Genomic DNA, 19,786 nt, shown 5'->3' with positions numbered 1-19,786 from the left:
ATTTAATCCAGGGTGGTCCACAACTTGAAATTTGAGTATGTTGCATGCTTTGACTGTTAGAATACTATGGAATTTATAAATTTGTAATGCATGTAAAGTAGTGCGCAATATTTTGTAGCTCATTTTTTTTTTTACGTTTGATGTACAGTCCCATGCTCTTTTTCTAATAACCAATGGTAGTTTGATGTTTCTCAAGTTGTGCACATGTTTTTCACATGTGTAAATACATTTTATTTTGAGCATGTTGCAAATTCTTCAAGAGGATTTTGCCTTGCATGTTGCTGGCTTTTGAGGATGTTGCACTAGGAATTACATCGTAGAGCATGTTGCAGCAAAATGCTCCAACCCCTCATGGACCACCCTGTAACCAAATCAGTTCATGACATGAAAAAGTTCCTTAGATGACTGTTTCTTTGTCTGAAATGATGCATTCCATTTTATTTATGAAAGTGAAGTAAGATGTTGCAGTCAAAATTCAATGATTGCCTAAAACTGTGCATGTGCTGGACAGTGAATACTAAAGAAAAGATTATATAGAATTTGTACATATCCAACGCTTCTCTTCTTATATACAGACCGCAACATTATTGTGACACTCTGAATTGTGTATGATGGTACGATGCAATCTTTCAATCTGTCAATACAGGAAAGACCTGTCAATACAGGAAAGACCCATCAAAGAGACAGGCAGGGGTGCTGATCCGCAGATAACATGGCCACCGGCCCAACTACCTCCACTGTGCCGGAATCCAACCCTCTACTACAGCATGGTCTGGCATCTGGCGATCGCAAGCGCTCCTGGCAGGAGCTTCACAGCAACGTCAAGTCCATGAGGCGCATCCAGATGCTACTGGCCAATCATGTGTCCCTCGAGTTCACCTTCCGAGTCGTCAAGACCGAGCAGGGAGCATCCCGCACCCGTCTCTACTTCCTTGGGGTGCCTCCCGGTAATCGTGAGAACACCCTGCTATACGCTGACATGCCTACTTCGGAGCAGGAGGGCATGGCCGACGCCACCTCCCAGTGGAAGCCCCTCCTCATACCGTTTCGTGGCCTGATGCAGACGGGCAACTTCTCCAAGGAGGAGCAGCTGTTGAGGGAGAGGAAGAGGATGGGGACGTTTGGCATCACCACGTACGACTGCGACGTGGAGACAGGACAGTTCCTCTTCCCGGCCAGTGGTAGCCTCTTCACCTGCACAGACCCTGATCTCATTGTGAGTAATACTGGAAACATTTTTCAAGATTTGTTTTCCAAGGACAATAGGAGGTTGATGAATTGAGAGGTGTAGAATTTGTCTTGCATGAGTCAATCAGCTTTACCCTAGATGACACTAGATATAAAAATCTGATCATCATGTTCCTGCTGGGGTTTTACAAATTCATCTTCACTCTTTGAAACTTGAGCAGCTGATGACTGTAAAGCCCATTGTTGAATCTCCAAGTCTGTAAGGCATATTCCTCTACATGTCAATTCTGTTATGTTTTTGTTTCTTTTTGGCACTGAATTTGTTATTATCGTCCATGGTCTGCAAAAAGGTATCAGATGATATTTCCTCTAAAAGTGATTTTGGGTCCACTGCACAAGAAAATGATAAGACTGGTCAGTGGTCAATTCAGTGATCCTTCACATACAAGAATGACCATTTCAGTGTTTAACACTGGCATCAGTCTGATGGTCCAAGACTGGTAAAAATAACTGTTGGGCTAGTAACTTTTCAGGAATTACCAAATTTACTGGTCCCACATGACTGTGAATTAAGTACCATTGCCAGGGTCAGTTGGAAAAAAGAACAGGGCTATTAAAAATGGAAAAACTGGGTATCTACTGGTTTGACAGGGACAGATCGAAGCAGTAGAAAAAATAGGCTAGTGTGCAGCCCTAGCCAAAGTGTTTTACAACAATGAATATTGCACAAATAGAAACATGAAGTTCTTCCTCATTCTACATGTCATACAGCAACGATATCTAAAGAAAGTGTACCCAGCACGGATTGCCATACACCACAGACCTACTTGTAAGTCAACATCGTTTTCTTTCGCCCATGCAGTCCCAACCTGTCTACCCAACCGAGGTTCCCACTCAGTGCCAAGGGGTGCGGATGGATGCCAAACTCTGTCCCACTAACAGCAACCTCCTCGCCTTCATCAACCAGAATGACCTTTGGGTGTCGGACACCGTTGGCGGGGAGGAGAGGAGACTGACCTTTGTTCATCTCGGTGAGTTTTAGACTCTGACGGTCAGTACCAGGCTTGTATTGTGAAGATGCTTGTCTGCTTCTTTGCTGAAGTTTGCCACCTGTATGCTTTTTGTTTAACACTAAGACAGACACACAGTTGTGATGTAATAGTGTAGGGACTATGGATACTGACGTTTTGTGAATGCTTTTGTAGTTTGCTTGGACAGCATCAGTTTTTGTTTTGGTGTTTTGGTGTGTTCTTATCAGTCATTGAAGGGATCTGTGAGCACTCCCAAAGGAAGAATCTTGAGAAAAGAAACTTTGTCATTATTATCACCTTGCTTTCACAAAAACAAACATGTGTGCCAAGGTAAAAGTAGTCTCACAAACACTAATGGGTGTGGCTGAGGAAATGTTGAAGATGCAAATAGTTTCCCGAAAGAGGATAGTCCAGATGTAAGCCTTTTTTTTTGTGATTTATATTTTCAACAATTATGTCACTACGTTTATGCCATGAATTGTCACAGTGAATGACATGCTTTCATTTGGAAATTCCAGAAAGGACCCCCCCCCCAAAAAAAAGTCACATCATTCTTTTCCAATGCGCTTTGTTTCTCTTAGCCATCATATCAGTTGGAAAATGCTTTTCTTCTTCTTTTTTTTTTGATACATCAATGCACACAGTAAAAAAATTCACTGAGCATCCTTATGTGTAATCATGTCGTATAGACCGATTCGGGTTCGTTGAGGGCAGCAGACAATTTGTGGCACTGGGCGCAGCCATAAGCTCATTTTGCGGTGTCCCAGCCGACCCCCCCTCCTCTCCCCCACCCCACGGGCAACATGTTTATCGCGCACTTGTAACAAAGGTTCGCGCACTAAGCAAGCATTCGCGCACTCAGTACGAGACGCCCATTGGCTAAAACAACCATGCATCAGTTTTTCATTCCGTGCGCGTGAGAGGGGTGGGGGAGAGAGGAGGGGGGTCGGCTGAGACACCGCAGTAATGGCGCTGCCCATGCCAAAAATACACATAGCGCGTCACAGAATCGGTCTATAAAGGGAATCAAAATGTTTATAAAGTGATGTAAATCAGATAGTGGAAGACTCTTCTGTGTCAGTCATGTATTCTGTTTGTTTGCTTGGCTGCCCTGTCAACAGGTCTCCCAAATATAGCCGATGACCCCAAGAGTGCTGGAGTGACCAGCTACATCATCCAGGAGGAGTTTGACCGCTACACCGGCTACTGGTGGCAGCCCAGCATCCCGGATGAGCAGCAGACGGAGCGGCCAGTCTTCCGGATCCTCTACGAGGAGGTCGATGAGGGAGAGGTGGAGATACTCAATATCGTCGCCCCGGGCCAAGGGGATGGGGGCGTGGACAGATACCGCTACCCCAAAGCAGGTGTGTGGATGGGAGGAAATAAGTGTACATGGTTTCATGCCGGCGCTGCTCCACTTTCAGGGAGAATTATTCAAGATCCAAATCTCAGTGAGAATTTAGCATGAACTGCATGTCATTGAATAACTCTGCAGGGAAATGACCAAAGATGTATGGACTTAATACCAATGAAAAAAGCCTGCATCCCATGCAGTTTGAAATGATCTGATTGTTTCCTTCATCTGGGGAGCGAGAAGTGTTTAAATTTCATTGCCTTCAAGACAAGACATGGAATATCACAGTGTCTTTGAGTTTGTGAGAGAGTCTCATCCTTCTTGTCATGTACAAACTCTGCCAAGACATATTCCTTGGCATCATTACGTGATATTGGCATTTTTTACAGTATATTTATATTGTATTGTATAGTTTCGTGTTGCCTGCATATTTAATTAAGCAGGATGTCTGTTTCTTTTATAGAGTAACCCTTCTGGTTTTATCCACAGGTACCACCAATGCCAAGGTGGTTCTCAAAATGGTGGAATTTACCAAGACAGAAGATGGAAAGGTAAATTCATAGTAATTACTGTAAATAAGAAATCTACAAAGGAGTTGATGTTTTCCCTCAAGTGATGAAAGCTCTCTGTTTTCTCTGATTTGGGTCTCATAGCGTGTAACTATCAGTAGGGAGATTACCAGATAACACTTTTTTAAAGATTTGAGTAATTCAATTCTTTTACTGTTATATTGTCTAAGCCGTACATTTATTTGTGTGGTAGTTTCTTCATTCCATTTTAGCAGTACATTGAAGCTATACCCACTTGTGTATGTGTTAAGAGCCATGCAGATGACATAGAATTCAAGTGATCTAAAAGATCACGATAGACACGAGTTGTATCACTAGTAAATACCAGAGATATAATTATGGTGCCATAACAGCATACATCTAGTTTGGCATTCCTGATTCCTTTACATTCCTGGCAATTAGCCATAACTGTTAGAAATGAATAAAATTAAAAGATTTCTTTTTTTGTTAACAGCTTGTGTTGTTTTTTCTTTCTTTCTCTTATTTTCTGTTTGTATTAGATTACAGACAAAATTGAGTACAAGCAGCTGAGAGAACCTCTAAAGAACATCTTTCCCTGGATGGAATATATAATCAGACTAGGCTGGACACCAAATGGCAGATAGTGAGTGTGAACTCTGGATGACATTTTTTGTTTACTTGTACATTGTAAAGGAGGTGTTGATAGCTCTCCACCAATTACTCTTCCTTTTCCATTATTGTTGAATGATCCCCCTGAAAGTTGATGTTCATTTTCACTTTTTGGGAAGTATCATATTTTACAATAAAATACAGGCAACAAGCAAGAAGCTTCAAATTATTACTTTTAACTTTATGTGCATCTGTGTAGTTTCAAGGTGAAATGGCCTTATGGGGGGCGGGCATTCATGAAGTGTTTTGTCAGATATTTAGTAGCTGATAACAGTTTGTCAGGAAAGAATATCTGACAAAACAGTTCATGAAATGTTCCCCCCCCCCCCCCCCCCCCCCGATGTGTTTTAGCAAAGCTGGCATGTGCAAAATGGCACTGTTGCAGAACACCTAAATTTAGCTTTCAGATGAACGATTGAGGAAGTTGACAGGATTTGTGTTTAAAATACCCCAAATAGAGCAGATGAAATTCAGATTTAATGAATTTTAACAATATTTGTAGTTGACAAAAATGTTTATCACTCAGATGACTCAATTCAATTACATCTTTCACCCTCCCCCCCCCCCCCCTGTCTCCCACTCTCCCTCTACCAGTGTGTGGGCCCAGCTCCTCAGCCGCACCCAACAGAGCACAGTACTGGTCCTCATACCCTTGGACAGCTTCATCCCTGAGCAGCAGCTGATGGACCCTGAGGCAGACCCAGCCAAACCTGTCGTTCACGTCCTGTACGAGGAACACTCGGATGTCTGGATCAATGTGAGTTCCCATCGATCACAATGCATCATCCTCTCATCCCTCCCTTTTTTGCCCCTTTTTTTTTTTTTTTTTTTTTTTTTGGGGGGGGGGGGGGTTAGTGGAAGAGAATAAGGGGAGGGGGAGGGGAAAGTGGTGTTAGGGGAAGATACAGAATACTCATATATTGGCCGATGTGTAACCCTGTATTGGCTCACCTCTCCACCTTTTTGTCTGTCTCTTGTATGAGTCAACTTCCTAGCCATTTGACACTAACTGAAAGGTCTGTGCAGGAAATTGTATTCCCAGCCCAGAGTCACATGAGGAAGTGTGAAACTTGATCAGAAGTTAAAGACCTGGTAACGTGGGGATTCATGGGTGGCCCAGTTCATTTGCTGCCCGCCAGGGTACATTCCAAAACTACAAATAGCACTTGTCGGCAAACAATACGTGCATCAAAGTGTATGCTTGTCGGTAGCGGTCAACATTAATCAAGATTCTTCGACTGTGTGAGTTCTGTAACAAAGATCAGTGATAAAGCTGTTCACAATTCGTTACGGGGATTCTTGAGTGTGTCTGACCTGGGTCAGCCTTCCCACTCCATGAATCCCCAAACCACCCGGGGGGCATTTCATGAAGTGTTCTGCATATATTTTTTCTGACAAACTGTTATAAGCTATAAGGGGGGGGGGGGCATTTCATGAAGTGTTTTATCTGATATTTTTTCTGACAAACTGTTATAAGCTACTGAAATCCTTGCATCTGATTGGCTGAGAGCAAAATTGCCTGACAATTTGTCGGACGAAACGCTTCATGAAATCCCGCGCAGGTCTTTAAGCAGCGTACATTCAGAGCTCCCCCTCATATGCTTGCTGTGAGTTTTTGTCATCTACTTTTGTTGCTGTTGTTGATCATATTGCTTGATTGTACGCAAGATAACATAATCTCCATAGAAATATGCTGTCCTGGCCATAATATGCTATGGAGAGGTGTATCACAGAGCTGCAAAGAGTCCCTCATTCTCCAATAGGCTCCTTGGAATCTTAGTTACCTATTCATGACACGGCAACTGAATATAAAAAGTCTCCCTGACATTTTGTGCCCACTGAGATGCATGTGGAAGTCAAGTTCTCTAGAACCTGCCTAATTTTGATGGGGCAATGTTAGCAGCCATGGTATCAAGGTAAAATCTAGCTGTTTGTCAATTTCAGTGATAGCGACATGAGTGTTATGACATCAAAGATGCAAGACATGTTAGTGTGCCAGGTGTTTCAGCCCTCTCTCTAATAGAATGATACACAGGAGAATTCATGTTGGTGAGGATGATGTTGCAGCAAGCATTCTAGTTGAATGCTTGCTTTCTTTTGGCAAGAAGCCTCCACATTTGAAAACCACTAGCAAACTGTGCATATGTATGAGCAAATATGCATGTGAAGGATTTCAGATGTTCATATCAGATTCATGTTTTCTTTTTTCTTTTATTTACTTCCTTGTCTACTGAAAGCAATGTGATTTTCAGTACATTTCATTTTGAAGGGGATAAGAGAATTTCTGTCAGGATATTGACAGTGCTGTTTACCCTAAATTAATGATGGAAGATGAAATAACTCGATGGTAATGTTATTGTCAATCTGTACATTCTTATTCAATTTCCTGTATTCACACGTGATATATGAGTACAAATAAAAACAAAGAAAATTTTGATTACTGCATTTCATTGGGCATCTCATTACATTCAACAGAAGTAGAAATGGCAGCTTTTACAAGCAACTGACAGGGCAAAATGTTACACAACATTTTAGCATAATTTCCTTTTGCTCTGTTTACTTGTTACATTACATTAAGAGTAGATAGTTTGCTTGAATTGAAAACCATTTTACAATTTGCATCAGTTTCTTTCAGGATCCTCCAACGTGTCCAATGTTGTCTATGTTCCAATATTTCCCGTTTACTGACCGAGCACAAAATATCAGAGTAATTTGTTGTTTTTGTTGTTCAAGTGGCCAGGGAAAACTTACCACATATCATGGCAAGTAAATCATTTTGTGTGGTGAGATGAATGTAGAAAATAGATTTAATGAGTGTCTTTTTCCAATTGTCCTCTCTCTCCCTCCCCCCCCCCAAAAAAAAAAAAAAAACAAACTCAAGCACACCCAAAACAAAGCAGCGCTTTGTTGAATAACTTGCCCCTTATGTTCCTACTTCACTCTCACATGCACGCATACACAGGCACACAACATCATTCACTTCTTCCCGCAATCAAGCCTGGGTGAGATGAGCTTTATCTGGGCCAGTGAGGCCACTGGTACCAGACACCTCTACCACATCACGTCGGCCCTGCACCCAAGGGAAGCCATTCCAGGTTAGTCCCTCCACCACATCCCCTCTGCTCCCATATCAGTCCCTTTGTTTCGATGCCATGAATGTACCCGAAAGAGGAAATTGAATAAAATGAAAGCCAGTTTAAAGTGAATTGAACACAGCGCTGATTGCTTCAGAGCAATGAGAGGTTGATGAAAATCAGTCACAGGTATTCTTTATTTTTTTAACTCAGTATTGAGAAGTTGCATGAGGAGTTCCATGACTTTGAGGTATTACATGAGAGCCCGTTCCTCTGGAATGCCATATCCTTTCCATGGTTTCCCTGTTTATTGCTCTTTTACCCCGTTGAAGACTAGTCCCAAGTATTCTCAGGCTGGGGTAAATGCAAAATGCATGTTATAAGAAATCAGTCCGTCTTCAACGAGTTAATTGTATCTTAAAATGTATGTAAAATCTGAAATGGTAGCCCAGCCATTGAAATGCCAATGGTGTCTGCTGGCTCCTTCATATTATACTCTCTTAGAGTTCCATCCCCCCCCCCCCTTGTCTATGTGTGGTATCCTTTTGTGTGTGTGTGTGGGGGTGTATTTGTGATATCCCTGCATGTTGTTATGTAGTTACCTTTGTTGTTCCTTTGCATCTTAGAAAGAATGGAAGAAGAGATGAGATGAAATGAAATGAAATGGACTTGTTTTCTATGCAGGGAGCCTGAAGCCAGCCATCCTGAGGTTTGAAATGCTGACCAGGGGCCATGGAGAGGTGTCCAGTCACAACCTGTGGGTGGATGAGGAGAGGGGCGTGGTCTGCTACACAGCACTCCATGACACGCCCATCGAAGAGCACCTGTAAGTCACGCAGATTTTGAAAAGTAGCCCAAGTTCCTCGGCGTTGTTGAAAAGCGCTTTATTCAAAATATTCAGCATTGTGGATATTATTAGCATTATTGGTAGTAGTAGAAGCAGTATCATCATCAATTATCATTATAATTAATTACAGCAGGGTGTGTCTTCACCCTCCAAGAAATAATTCATGTTCTGTCTTTATTTCTGATCGACCTGGTATGTGCTCCTTTCCCCCCATTACATCTATGCCATGTTCCGAGCGGCCACGGCATTGCTTGAAAGGCAGTATGCTGTGGATAGGTAGGATATTCTCTCTCTTTTCCCCTTTTTCCCCTTTTTATCCTTCCATATTCTAGTCTTGTTTGTTTCCAGTAGTGAACATGCAGCTATAAAACGCTGTTCTCACAGTGTCTTGTCGGCTAGACTACACCATATTTCCCGTCACATCACACTATGGACCGCTTCCAAGTTTTTTAAAGACCTATTACGTGCTGTCGTGTTTTGCTGCATTCACCCTGTTTTGCTATGGCTTACTAGGTTTCTCATCGGCACCATGACTGATGTGGCAATTTTTTTGACAGTTTAAAAATCTGACACATTATCCACGGCAGTCACAGCCTGTCATGTTTGCCCATCCCGTCCCCCCATGTTGTCTCATGACCATCAGTTTTGTCCATGGTGGGCTGAAATGTGATTGCTGTGACTGCCAGGAACATGGTGTAAACGTAGCATAAAACATAGTCAAAGAGAACTGTGTATGGAAATGTACATGTATATCATTTGGTAGTTACGTAGTAGATGTGGATCTTGCCATGTTGTTACAATGACTCAATGACATTTAGTGTATTGATTTGCTTTTAACTTTGTCAGTCTCTTTAGCAACATGTTCATATACAATGTAATTGGAATAGTCCTGAGAAGGCTAAATATAATGATCTGTAAAAGTATGTGTGTTTACATGTGTGTGTCTGTGTGTATGTGTTTGTTTGCTAGTGCTTGCCTGTGCGGTAATCTACTTACCTTTTTTTTTTTTTTTGTATTTTGGTTTTGTTGTTTCAGGTATGTGGTGTCATATCAGGATCAGCATCCACCTGTGAGGATTTCACAGCTTGGCTACAGTATACAGAGCGCCATGATAAGCCCAGTAAGTATAGCATGGGAGGATCAAAGCCATAACACAAGTGTGCCCACATTTTTGAATTAGGAGGTTCTTTGGGGGAAAGATGTTCACACGATAGGGGAGGTATGAACAAGCTGATTTATACTTCCACTTCATTTTGTATTCAGACTGATTTCAATGTTAGATTGTAACCATTTTGCTAAGATCAAAATGGATACTATAATAATTGACTGATGTGGGGTATTTGAACCAACAGATTAATACTTTCATTTCATTTTTCATTCACACAGAGTTTGCATTAAATGGTAGACATTTTGGCAAGATTAAGCCGTTGAGGACGATTCCCGAGTATAATTGGGCAAGTGTCTATGGGAAATGCGTGTGAACTTGTAGCAAAATCAGTCCATCCTCAAAGGGTTAAGAGAAACCATATCAATTGACTGATATCTGCCGTGAGATCATCCAGAACCTCAGACGGACCTGTGCCTTCTCTTTTCGCAACAATTGACTGTGAGTGAGTCATAGACTGGTTTTGATGTACCACAAGTGAGAAAGACTTCTGTTCAGACCATAGTCTCAGGGTTGTCTGTCTACCCCACTGTTTTTGGAATGGCTCACCATCTGTTGTCATATTTGGCTCTCATGTCTGTCTGAGATTGGTAAATTCATGTTTTTCATCTGTCTGCCTGTGTATCTGTCTGTCTTTCTCCCAGGACTTCAAGTTTTGTGTGTGCACCCAGAGCAATCTGACAACGCCGCCATTCACCGTGGTGTCCCGGCTGGACTTCACCAGCCTCCGGCCGCTGACCGTCACTCACCGGGAGCTGTTCAAGCTCATGGTTCCACAGAGTGAGTCAATCAACCTGTCAGCCAATCACTGGCTACCAAATCGATTGTTTCCTCCATAAGTCCTTTCTGCCAGGGAGTATTTGTGTATGTCTCTCAGTCATTCAGTCTGTCTGTCTGTCTATCTGTCTGTCTGTCTGTCTCTTTCTGTCAGTCTTTTTGCTTGACTTAGTTTTTGTTTGATTGTCAGTTAGTCACCAGCGCTGAGCAGAAGTGTAAATGACTAGTTTGTCTTTGCATATGACCAAGCATTCACTCTGCCTATTCATTGTTATGTAGTCATTCTGACTCTTTTCTCTTATTTTGGCCTCATGAAGAGTTTTCTAGATATAGTCTATTTTCTGCAGTATTAGATGGCAAACTAACCTCTATTTCTGCTGTGACTGGTATGATATAGCAAGATACATTTGCAAAACACTATATTCAGTGAAAATTAGCTCTGTATATGCAGAGTGATCAAAGTAAAATATATATGTTACTGTATGTGCCATACATTTATAATTGCAAAATTTCTACATCAACTGACAGTCACAAAATTAACAACTAGCCACAAATTACTGCTTCCAAGAAGACAAATGCAATATGTATGGTCTTGCTGCTGGAAATGGCTAGCACCATAATGCTGATTTCTCATTTTGTCACTACATTCTCTAGTGCAAATCTAGCCAGTGAAAGCTATTGTTCAAGTCGCCATTTGCAGAATAATGGGCTCACAAAATGTATTGCATATGCAGTATTCATGTCGTAATCCTGTCCAGATGTCACACATACGTGACCTTCACATTCGGTTCCAGTGTTAATGCTTCAGTGACAATTATCTATACCCTTGCAGCCATGTCCTTCCCCTTTGTGGCACCGGAACTCTTTGTCTACAAGAACTCGTCAACGGGGGACGATATGTACGGCTTGCTCTTCAAACCTCACAACCTGGAACCCGGCAGACAATATCCCACTGTCCAATTTGTCTATGGTGGTCCTCAGGTAAAAATAACAACAATAATGAAAAGAGAAAAGAAATTGAATTTTAAAAAGGACTTCAAGATTAAACTAAATATTCAAAAAATAATCAACAGAAACCTAAAAGTCTGCGCTTGTCTCACTGTTGAATACTAAGATTGAGATACAAAAGGATTTCCACATGTTCCGAAGTTGCATTTCAAATGATAAGTGAAATGATTCATAATAATTTGTGTGGGACTGTACTAACGGGGACTATGGGAATGATGCACTAGATGCAGTGCATTACATCTACCTCAAGTAACCTTTCATTTTCCACAGCTTTACATATGCAGTGTAAAATGCCATTCTGTATCACAAGCATGTACAAGTCATTTAATATTGATAGCCCTCTTTTTTTATCTGCTGATAACAAGATCAACAATCGAACAAAAAGAACATGATGAAACTTGCCGTAAAAGATTAATTCACAAATTACAAAGCAAAACTTCCCAATTTAATTCCAACAAAATTCTGTCATTTTTCTTCCTCGTGAGAACACACATGATGGGTTTTGATTTTGATGATGCTCTACAAAAGTACAAGAATCCTTGAAAAACGATGGTAGTTGGAAGGGGAGTTTCATATCTTTTCTTTCTTCTGCGTAATCTTTGCAGGTGCAGCTTGTGTCCAACTCATTCAAGGGGGTACGCTTCCTGCGTCTCTACACACTTGCCTCCCTGGGCTATGCAGTGGTTATCGTTGATGGGCGGGGCTCTTGTCGGAGGGGTCTCAAGTTTGAGGGTGTCCTCAGGAACAGACTGGTAAGATAACAGCTTCAACATCCCTGTGATACTCTCTACAGCAAATGTCAGGCATCCGAGTTCCTAGCTTGGACCACAGAGTTTTGTGTGACCATAACCCTCAATGTAGTGAAACATACTCATGTGATGGCATTTTTTTAATGTGTTCATCTTTTTGTGGGAATTATGAAGATATGCTCTTTCAATTGACAGCAATCACTCTTTCAGCTCTATTCAGTTCATGACGTAATTTAATATTATCCAATATTATCCAAATATTATCCATTCCCCGCTTTGGTCAAAAGGGGGTCACTTCAACAGTGGATCCAGCTATGGTTATTGCAGAACCCACACACACTAGTGAGCATTAAAGGCATAATTTACCATTTGCAGATAAAACAAAAACCCATCATTAGTGCTTCAAAATAGTTCTAAAATGTGAGTTAGAGATAGAAACAACCACTGTGAAAATTTGAATCTGTAAAGTTGATGTTAAGTATTGTTAGATATACAAAATGTAAACAATAGTTAAAGAATAAAAGTGTTTCCAGACTAAACTGTCTACAGTTACGGTTTATTGAGAAAAATACTAAAATCTCCTTATATTTTGGGATTTACTGCAAAAATTGTATATGGGAGGGTGTTTTGTGGTACAACAGACCTACACATATGCATGAAAGGCGATATCTTGAAAATTTTGCAAATCACCGCTCCCAAAGGTAACTGGACCTTTAACGATGACTTTATGCCATTTTGCAGCCAGACATACTCGTGTGACAATCAAATGTGTTGCTGTAAATACAAACATGGCGTGTAAAGGGTTAAAGAATTGTTTTTGTCCTTCCATCCCAGGGGCATGTGGAGCTGGATGACCAGGTCGAAGGACTGAACTGGATTGCGGCCAAGTCTGGGTTCATCGACCTGAGTAGAGTAGCCATCCACGGCTGGTCCTATGGTGGCTACCTATCCCTGATGGGGCTGGCAAAGAGGCCGGATGCATACAAGGTGCATTGAGTGACACACTTTCACTCCAAACGTTTCATATTTTTATGCTTTAAAGGGTACCGGGATAAACGTGTTTTAGGTTGTCTGCTGGTCCATCTGTCTGTGCTTTAATATGCATTGAATGCCTGTGACAATTCACAAAAATTTCATGCCATGAAAATATCTTGCTTTACAGTATCATTCGGCATGGTACATGTATATCAGACGTAATAATGATATGGTCTAACAAATCCTATTGCTTATCCTGTGTACTCATACAACTGTTGTAGTACAGTGCTCACTCGTTAATCAGGAACCCCGCTTCAGTGCAACAAAACTTGATGTTGCAAATTTTTCATGTGTTACTTCTACTGCTTAAGTGGAACAAATCTGGTTGAAACACTTCCATTTAAGCGGGAGCACCACTTAAACGGAAGGAAAAATTTGTCTCCCGACCCCTCCCGATTAAGCGGTGAGCACTGTATGTCCTTGTAAAATGGCTTTCATGTGAATGAGAGGATATCAATTTACTATCTTTGCGTTTTGTTTTCAGAAGTATGTACGAAATGTGTACCAGGTAATTTGTTCATCCTTTTTTCACTTCAAAACCACCATACTTACATTCCAGGTTGCAATAGCAGGGGCACCTGTCACCTGTTGGACGGTGTACGACACCGGCTACACGGAGCGGTACCTGGACACACCCCACAACAACCCCACAGGCTACGTGCAGAGCTCAGTACTCAATTTGGCCAAGAACTTCCCTGACGAGTGAGTGGTGGTGGGCAGAGCATGAGAGTAAAGGGTGGGGGGGGGGGGATTTGGTGGAATGATTTAATCCACCCACCTCCTATTGTGTGTGTGTGTGTGTGGGAGGGGGGGGGGGTGGTGAGGGGAGTGGTCAAGGCTACATTTGCCTAATATTGCAGATCAGGGTTCCATTAAAATGTAGTTACCACTGAACCAACCCGAAAGCAACTTCTTTGTTGCTTTCTTCTTTCTTTCTTTTTTTTTTAACATCTTCTCTTTATGTTTTGTTTATGTATTTTATTTTGTTTGCTATGGGGGTTTACAGGAGGGGATGGTTGTATCAACTTGTGTGATCGAAGCGTTATCTTTGTCTTTCTTTTTTTTTTGGGGGGGGGGGGGGTTGGTCAGTTTTTACTATGATAATATAATATGATATAATGAGCTTATTACGTTTCTAAGCGCTAAACATCTCGTCATGGAGAAAAATAAGAAGGCAAAATTCAGTCATGAAGAAGATAGTAAGATGAAACATAATACAAAATACAATATACAAACATTGTAATTAAATATATCAGTGCTACATTAACCCTAAAGGGTCCGGGCTTTTTTGCTATGCTCAGACCGGGGGGGGGGGGGGGGATGGATTCCGCCCCCCCCCCCCCCCCCCCCCCCCCCCCCGAGATCTCGGCCATTGGAGGCGCAATCGCGATGAAATTTTGCATGCGTGAGACCCGCGTCATAATCTACAAGATTGTGTCATAGATTTTTGAAACAATCAATTAATTAATTATGCAAATAAAGCTCAAGGTGATATTTTAGCCTAATTAAAAGCATTGAGAGTCTAATTTTTGTCCACGCCGAACGAGTTCGAGCAGGGGACTATGAAACGGGCTCCGTACGTGTGTGTGTCCGTGCGTCCGTCCGTCCGTCTGTCCGTCCGTCCGTGCGTCCGTCCGTGTGTGCCTCCGTGTGTGATCAAAATGTTTTATATGATAGCACTACATGGGAGCTTTGAAACTTCTACACAGAATTTCAGTTGTGACCTTTGACCTTGACCTTTGACCTATATTGTACATTTTGCTACAAAATGCTACTCCTTCGCCATTTCTAACCCGATTTCGATTCCGTTTGCTTTATGTGATGGCACTAGGTGAGGGCTTCAAAACTTCTACACAGAATTTTGACCTTTGACTTCTTTGACCTTTGACCTTGATTTTTGACCTATATTGTACATTTTGCTACAAAATGCTACTCCTTCGCCATTTCTAACCCGATTTCGATTCCGTTTGCTTTATGTGATGGCACTAGGTGAGGGCTTCAAAACTTCTACACAGAATTTTGACCTTTGCCTTCTTTGACCTTTGACCTTGATTATTGACCTATATTGTACATTTTGCTACAAAATGCTACTCCTTCGCCATTTCTAACCCGATTTCGATTCCGTTTACTTTATGTGATGGCACTAGGTGAGGGCTTCAAAACTTCTACACAGAATTTTGACCTTTGCCTTCTTTGACCTTTGACCTTGATTATTGACCTGTATTGTACATTGGCTACAAAATGCTACTCCTTCGCCATTTCTAACCCGATTTCGATTCCGTTTGCTTTATGTGATGGCACTAGGTGAGGGCTTCAAAACTTCTACACAGAATTTTGACCTTTGCCTTCTTTGACCTTTGACCTTGATTTTTGACCTGTATTGTACATTGGCTACAAAATGCTACTCCTTCGCCATTTCTAACCCGATTTCGATTCCGTTTGCTTTATGTGATGGCACTAGGTGAGGGCTTCAAAACTTTTACACAGAATTTTGACCTTTGACTTCTTTGACCTTTGACCTTGATTTTTTACCTATATTGCACATTTTGCTACAAAATGCTACTTCCGGCGGGGACATATATTACGCACCGCGTAATTTCTACTTTTCCTTGTTGATCTGTAAATCTGTTTTAGCATATTCAACAATTATACATCACAAAAACTTCCAAAACTCATTTCAATTCTTATGTATTTTATTGTTTTCAGAATTTCTTATGTATTTCTTTGTTTTTCAACTTTTGTTTTTTCTTTGTTTTTTCATTTGAAATTGTCACTGACCACTTTTCTACCATAATTAGCACAAAATTAATCAGTGAAAGTGATTAATTGTAAAAATAATCAGGTTTTTATGACTTTCATGACAGAGCACTGTTTTCCATAGGAAATGTACACAAAATCACAAAATTTTGCTGTTTTGGGGCAACATTCCATTACAAAAATGGGCGTGGCTTCGCAAAAGTATGCGCGGACGTTGCAAATTTGGTTTCAAAAGTTGCGCAAGACTTGAACGAAGAAAGTCAAGAAGCCTCGCGACGAGGCCTTCTCGCGTTACAGAATTATAGCGCGAAACGTCGAGGGGGGGGCGGATTCCGCCCCCCGGCCCTTTTAGGGTTAATGTTTGGACTTGGATGGTGTTACCAGGCCTTGGTCTGTGAACATTGAGTTGTTGAATTGTCGCTGAAAGGTCAGAACATTTGTTTTTAGATTTTGTCAATTCAATACCTTTAAGATGGGAGATAGTATTTGGTAGAACTTGACACAAGTTAACATCTTGATCTCATCTAACAATTTGGATTTAACATCTCATTCTCTTTTCGACAACTTTGACCCGACTCCTCAGTGAGAACCGCCTCCTCATCGTCCACGGCCTCATAGACGAGAACGTCCACTTCCACCACACTAGTCTCCTCATCGACGAACTCGTCAAGCACTGCAAGCCGTACCAGCTGCAGGTAGGGCTGACAGGACCCTTAATTCCACTAAAAGAATCGTACCAGCATTGGAAACATTTTGTTAACAATGTCTACGTATCCACTGAATTGACCTATGTGAATGCCCTTGAATGGTGACAACTACTGTATATGCAGAATAATTAGCAAGGTTTTTATTTTCACAAATTTTGCAAGTCAGATGCTATTCGTGTATTTAAAGACACGCGAAAATGTTGACTCTAATCGCGATATAAATGTGATGAGCATGCATACATTTCTTCATGCGGTACTGTACTCCATGATTGCAAATATATCCATCTGTGAAATCATTGGGAAGTAACGCTTCACAAAAATTAGACTCGCTAAGTATATGGCGTATACAGTATCTGTCAGTTATCATAGAAGGAGTCTTTGATACTGACCATCCATTGCAACGTGAAAACCTGTTTTAGCCTCTTTATTGGCTTGAAGTGGAAAGCTAATCTCATACTGTGAAACCAGAAATTTTTGCATGCGTGAAATTTTCATGAGGAGCCAAGATTCGCATAATTAACATGCACTTGAAAGTTCTTGTCTACACTATTGCATTGAATGCCCATTGCAATTCGCGATCATTTCATGCCGCCAAAAAGGCAGTCTGCTCCAATTTGTGAAAATTTCATATTTCTGGCTTTACAGTAGTTGAAAATGTATTCAGGCTTAAACTGTTGGAAGACAAGTCCCGAGAATAATCGGGCAGGTGTCCTATTGGAAATACGTGTTACTGCAAAATCAGTCCATCCTCAATGGGTTAACTTTGCTAACTATTTGACCAAGGAATGTTAACATGTAGGGGAAGAAAAAGACATTTTGAAATGCACATTCCCTCTAAAATTGTGTGTCCCTCAATGAATCCCAGTGCGCACAATGTGTGTCCCTATTGCTTATGAAATTTTGGTTGCCTGAAGATTTATGTTAATTTTTTCAAACTCCCTTACAATTAATGTATGACACAATCAATGTTCATGACTTCCTCTTGTTTTGTCTACATCAGATCTATCCTCAGGAGAGGCATGGAATCAGGCGACTGGAAACTAGTGAGCACTACGAGACAAATATCTTGAGCTGGTTGCAGCAACATCTGTAATGCATGCAGTGTGAACACCTAGCTAGGCAGTGTGATCACCTAGCTAGGCCGTGTGAACACCTAGCTAGGCCGTGTGAACACCTAGCTAGGCAGTGTGAACACCTAGCTAGGCAGAGTTACGTCAAGCACATGAATGCGTTTGAACTTGATGCACATGGTATTCGTGTTTGTTCATGTTGAGAGGCACTGCACAAGCCATTTCACTATATCGGGTGTGTTCACACTCTGCGCCACTTTTTGTGATGTTCCAGAGCACGATTCACCGTAGAGCTAGAGTTAAGGAGGGTCGGCCCATACCGAGCATGTCTACCACGCAGTATGTTAGCTTGCCAAAGACTTTGCTGTGGGATCATGTTTTTTGTTACATCACGGCACATCAAGTTTTGATGAAATCATTATACTGGACACCTCCTATAACATAGATACTAATTCAAAGTCTGAATCATTTCTGTAGACCAATAGGAAGGAAATGAACCAGCACATACAATGAAATGTATCTTATGAATACTTAAGAGAAATGGTGCATTACATTCGCCACCAAGCACTTATTATATACCAGTGTGTGAAACTGCTTGTATCAACATTTTGCATAATAGCACGGCTTGTTTGTGAGTACTGGCAGTTATTATAAGCCATGTTGGCGGATTAAGCCACTATGCAGTGAAGTTGATCATTGGGGCTGAATCTTCCGTTTGTGCTTGAAAAGCATTTACAAATTTTATCCAGGTGCAAAATTGTGAGCTTTTTACTGTAACGCCCAATATGATAGTCATGGAGTGTGTAGGATTTTGAGGTACTGGGTATGTAGATGGGGTTTGTTTTGGAAGTGTGGTTTGGAGTTTTTGCTTTTAATTTTTTAACTTTGCTAATTTTCATATCAGAAAATCTGGTTGTGAGTCAGTTTAGTTGAGCAACACATATTTTTAAGAAAGTGATCATGTTCAGGGAAGCCCAATTCCAGTGAAGTATCTGAAGGGTCTAAATTGATATTGGAAGTGCACATTGTACTGTCATAAATTTGCTGTATGCATGTAGAGAGCCTGTAGTAACCCACATTATTGTTTTTACGAAGGTCACTTGCGTCTGTTGAACAAAGAGAGGGTGCACACTGCAGTACAGTGGAACCTCGTTACAGAGCGGTCGGACCTAACAAAACCCTCTTTAATATAAGAAGGTGATTTTGCAGGCCCCAACTCTTGATATCTCTCTGTTTGTATACTCTGATATAGTGAAAAACCTGATAAAACAAGGTAGTCGTCTTTTCTTTTTTTTCTTTTTTTTTTTTTTGCTTCTTTGTATGATGAGTTTCCCTTAAAATAGCAATGCCTAATTTAGGGAGATTGTATTTAAGAAGGTTCAGGCATTTTATTTTAGGCTGCATACAAGCTGAACATATACATACTCCAATTGATACTTAATTCTTTGTGTAACCATCACAAAGCACCTGAAATCTGGTATGCCAAATTTTGCGTATATATACCGAACAAATGTTTCAATAGGAGGTACACAGTTTGTCTGTGTGTTTACTTGATAGTTTTTAAATATTTGAAGATATTTTACTTTCCAGCAACATGCCTGCATCTTAAAATAGATATTTGGCATTCTCTCACGCACTATCTTAATGAAATGTATCCATTCACAGGTATGATTTTATTAATCATATCCATTACTGGTATGCCACTTTTTGTTTTTCATTATGGCATGCATCATACATTGCTGCAATTAGTGTATGAGCATTGTGATGTTGTTGTTGTTGTTTTTTAATCCACAAGGAAAATATGGTACTTCTTTGATTAGATGGG

At 41.0% G+C, this 19,786-nt stretch overlaps 1 protein-coding gene across 1 annotated transcript; it reads left to right on the top strand.

The window, feature by feature from the left end:
• On the top strand, nt 1-18,085 carry LOC140237512 (dipeptidyl peptidase 9-like). Its single transcript, XM_072317444.1, has 17 exons — nt 1-35; nt 647-1,216; nt 2,051-2,219; nt 3,341-3,583; nt 4,063-4,124; nt 4,643-4,746; nt 5,367-5,529; nt 7,735-7,867; nt 8,531-8,672; nt 9,729-9,813; nt 10,503-10,638; nt 11,468-11,616; nt 12,249-12,395; nt 13,227-13,379; nt 13,987-14,129; nt 16,768-16,879; nt 17,892-18,085. The coding sequence occupies exons 2-17, from the start codon at nt 713-715 to the stop codon at nt 17,982-17,984; spliced, it is 2,538 nt and encodes an 845-aa protein (XP_072173545.1). The 5' UTR covers nt 1-35; nt 647-712; the 3' UTR covers nt 17,985-18,085.
• The last annotated feature ends 1,701 nt before the right edge of the window (nt 18,086-19,786 follow it).

Source organism: Diadema setosum, chromosome 14 (assembly GCF_964275005.1).
Source record: "Diadema setosum chromosome 14, eeDiaSeto1, whole genome shotgun sequence".
Taxonomy (NCBI): Eukaryota; Metazoa; Echinodermata; class Echinoidea; order Diadematoida; family Diadematidae; genus Diadema; species Diadema setosum.
The sequence above is the reverse complement of the archived record's forward strand: the minus strand, read 5'-3'. Positions and strand labels throughout refer to the sequence as shown.

Excerpts from the sequence above, each read along its gene's own strand:
- LOC140237512 (XM_072317444.1), top strand. The coding sequence starts at position 713 with ATGGCCACCGGCCCAACTACCTCCACTGTGCCGGAATCCAACCCTCTA. Across the intron at positions 5,530-7,734 it reads ACTCGGATGTCTGGATCAAT|GCACACAACATCATTCACTT; the intron begins GTGAGTTCCCAT and ends ACGCATACACAG. Across the intron at positions 10,639-11,467 it reads CAAGCTCATGGTTCCACAGA|CCATGTCCTTCCCCTTTGTG; the intron begins GTGAGTCAATCA and ends ATACCCTTGCAG.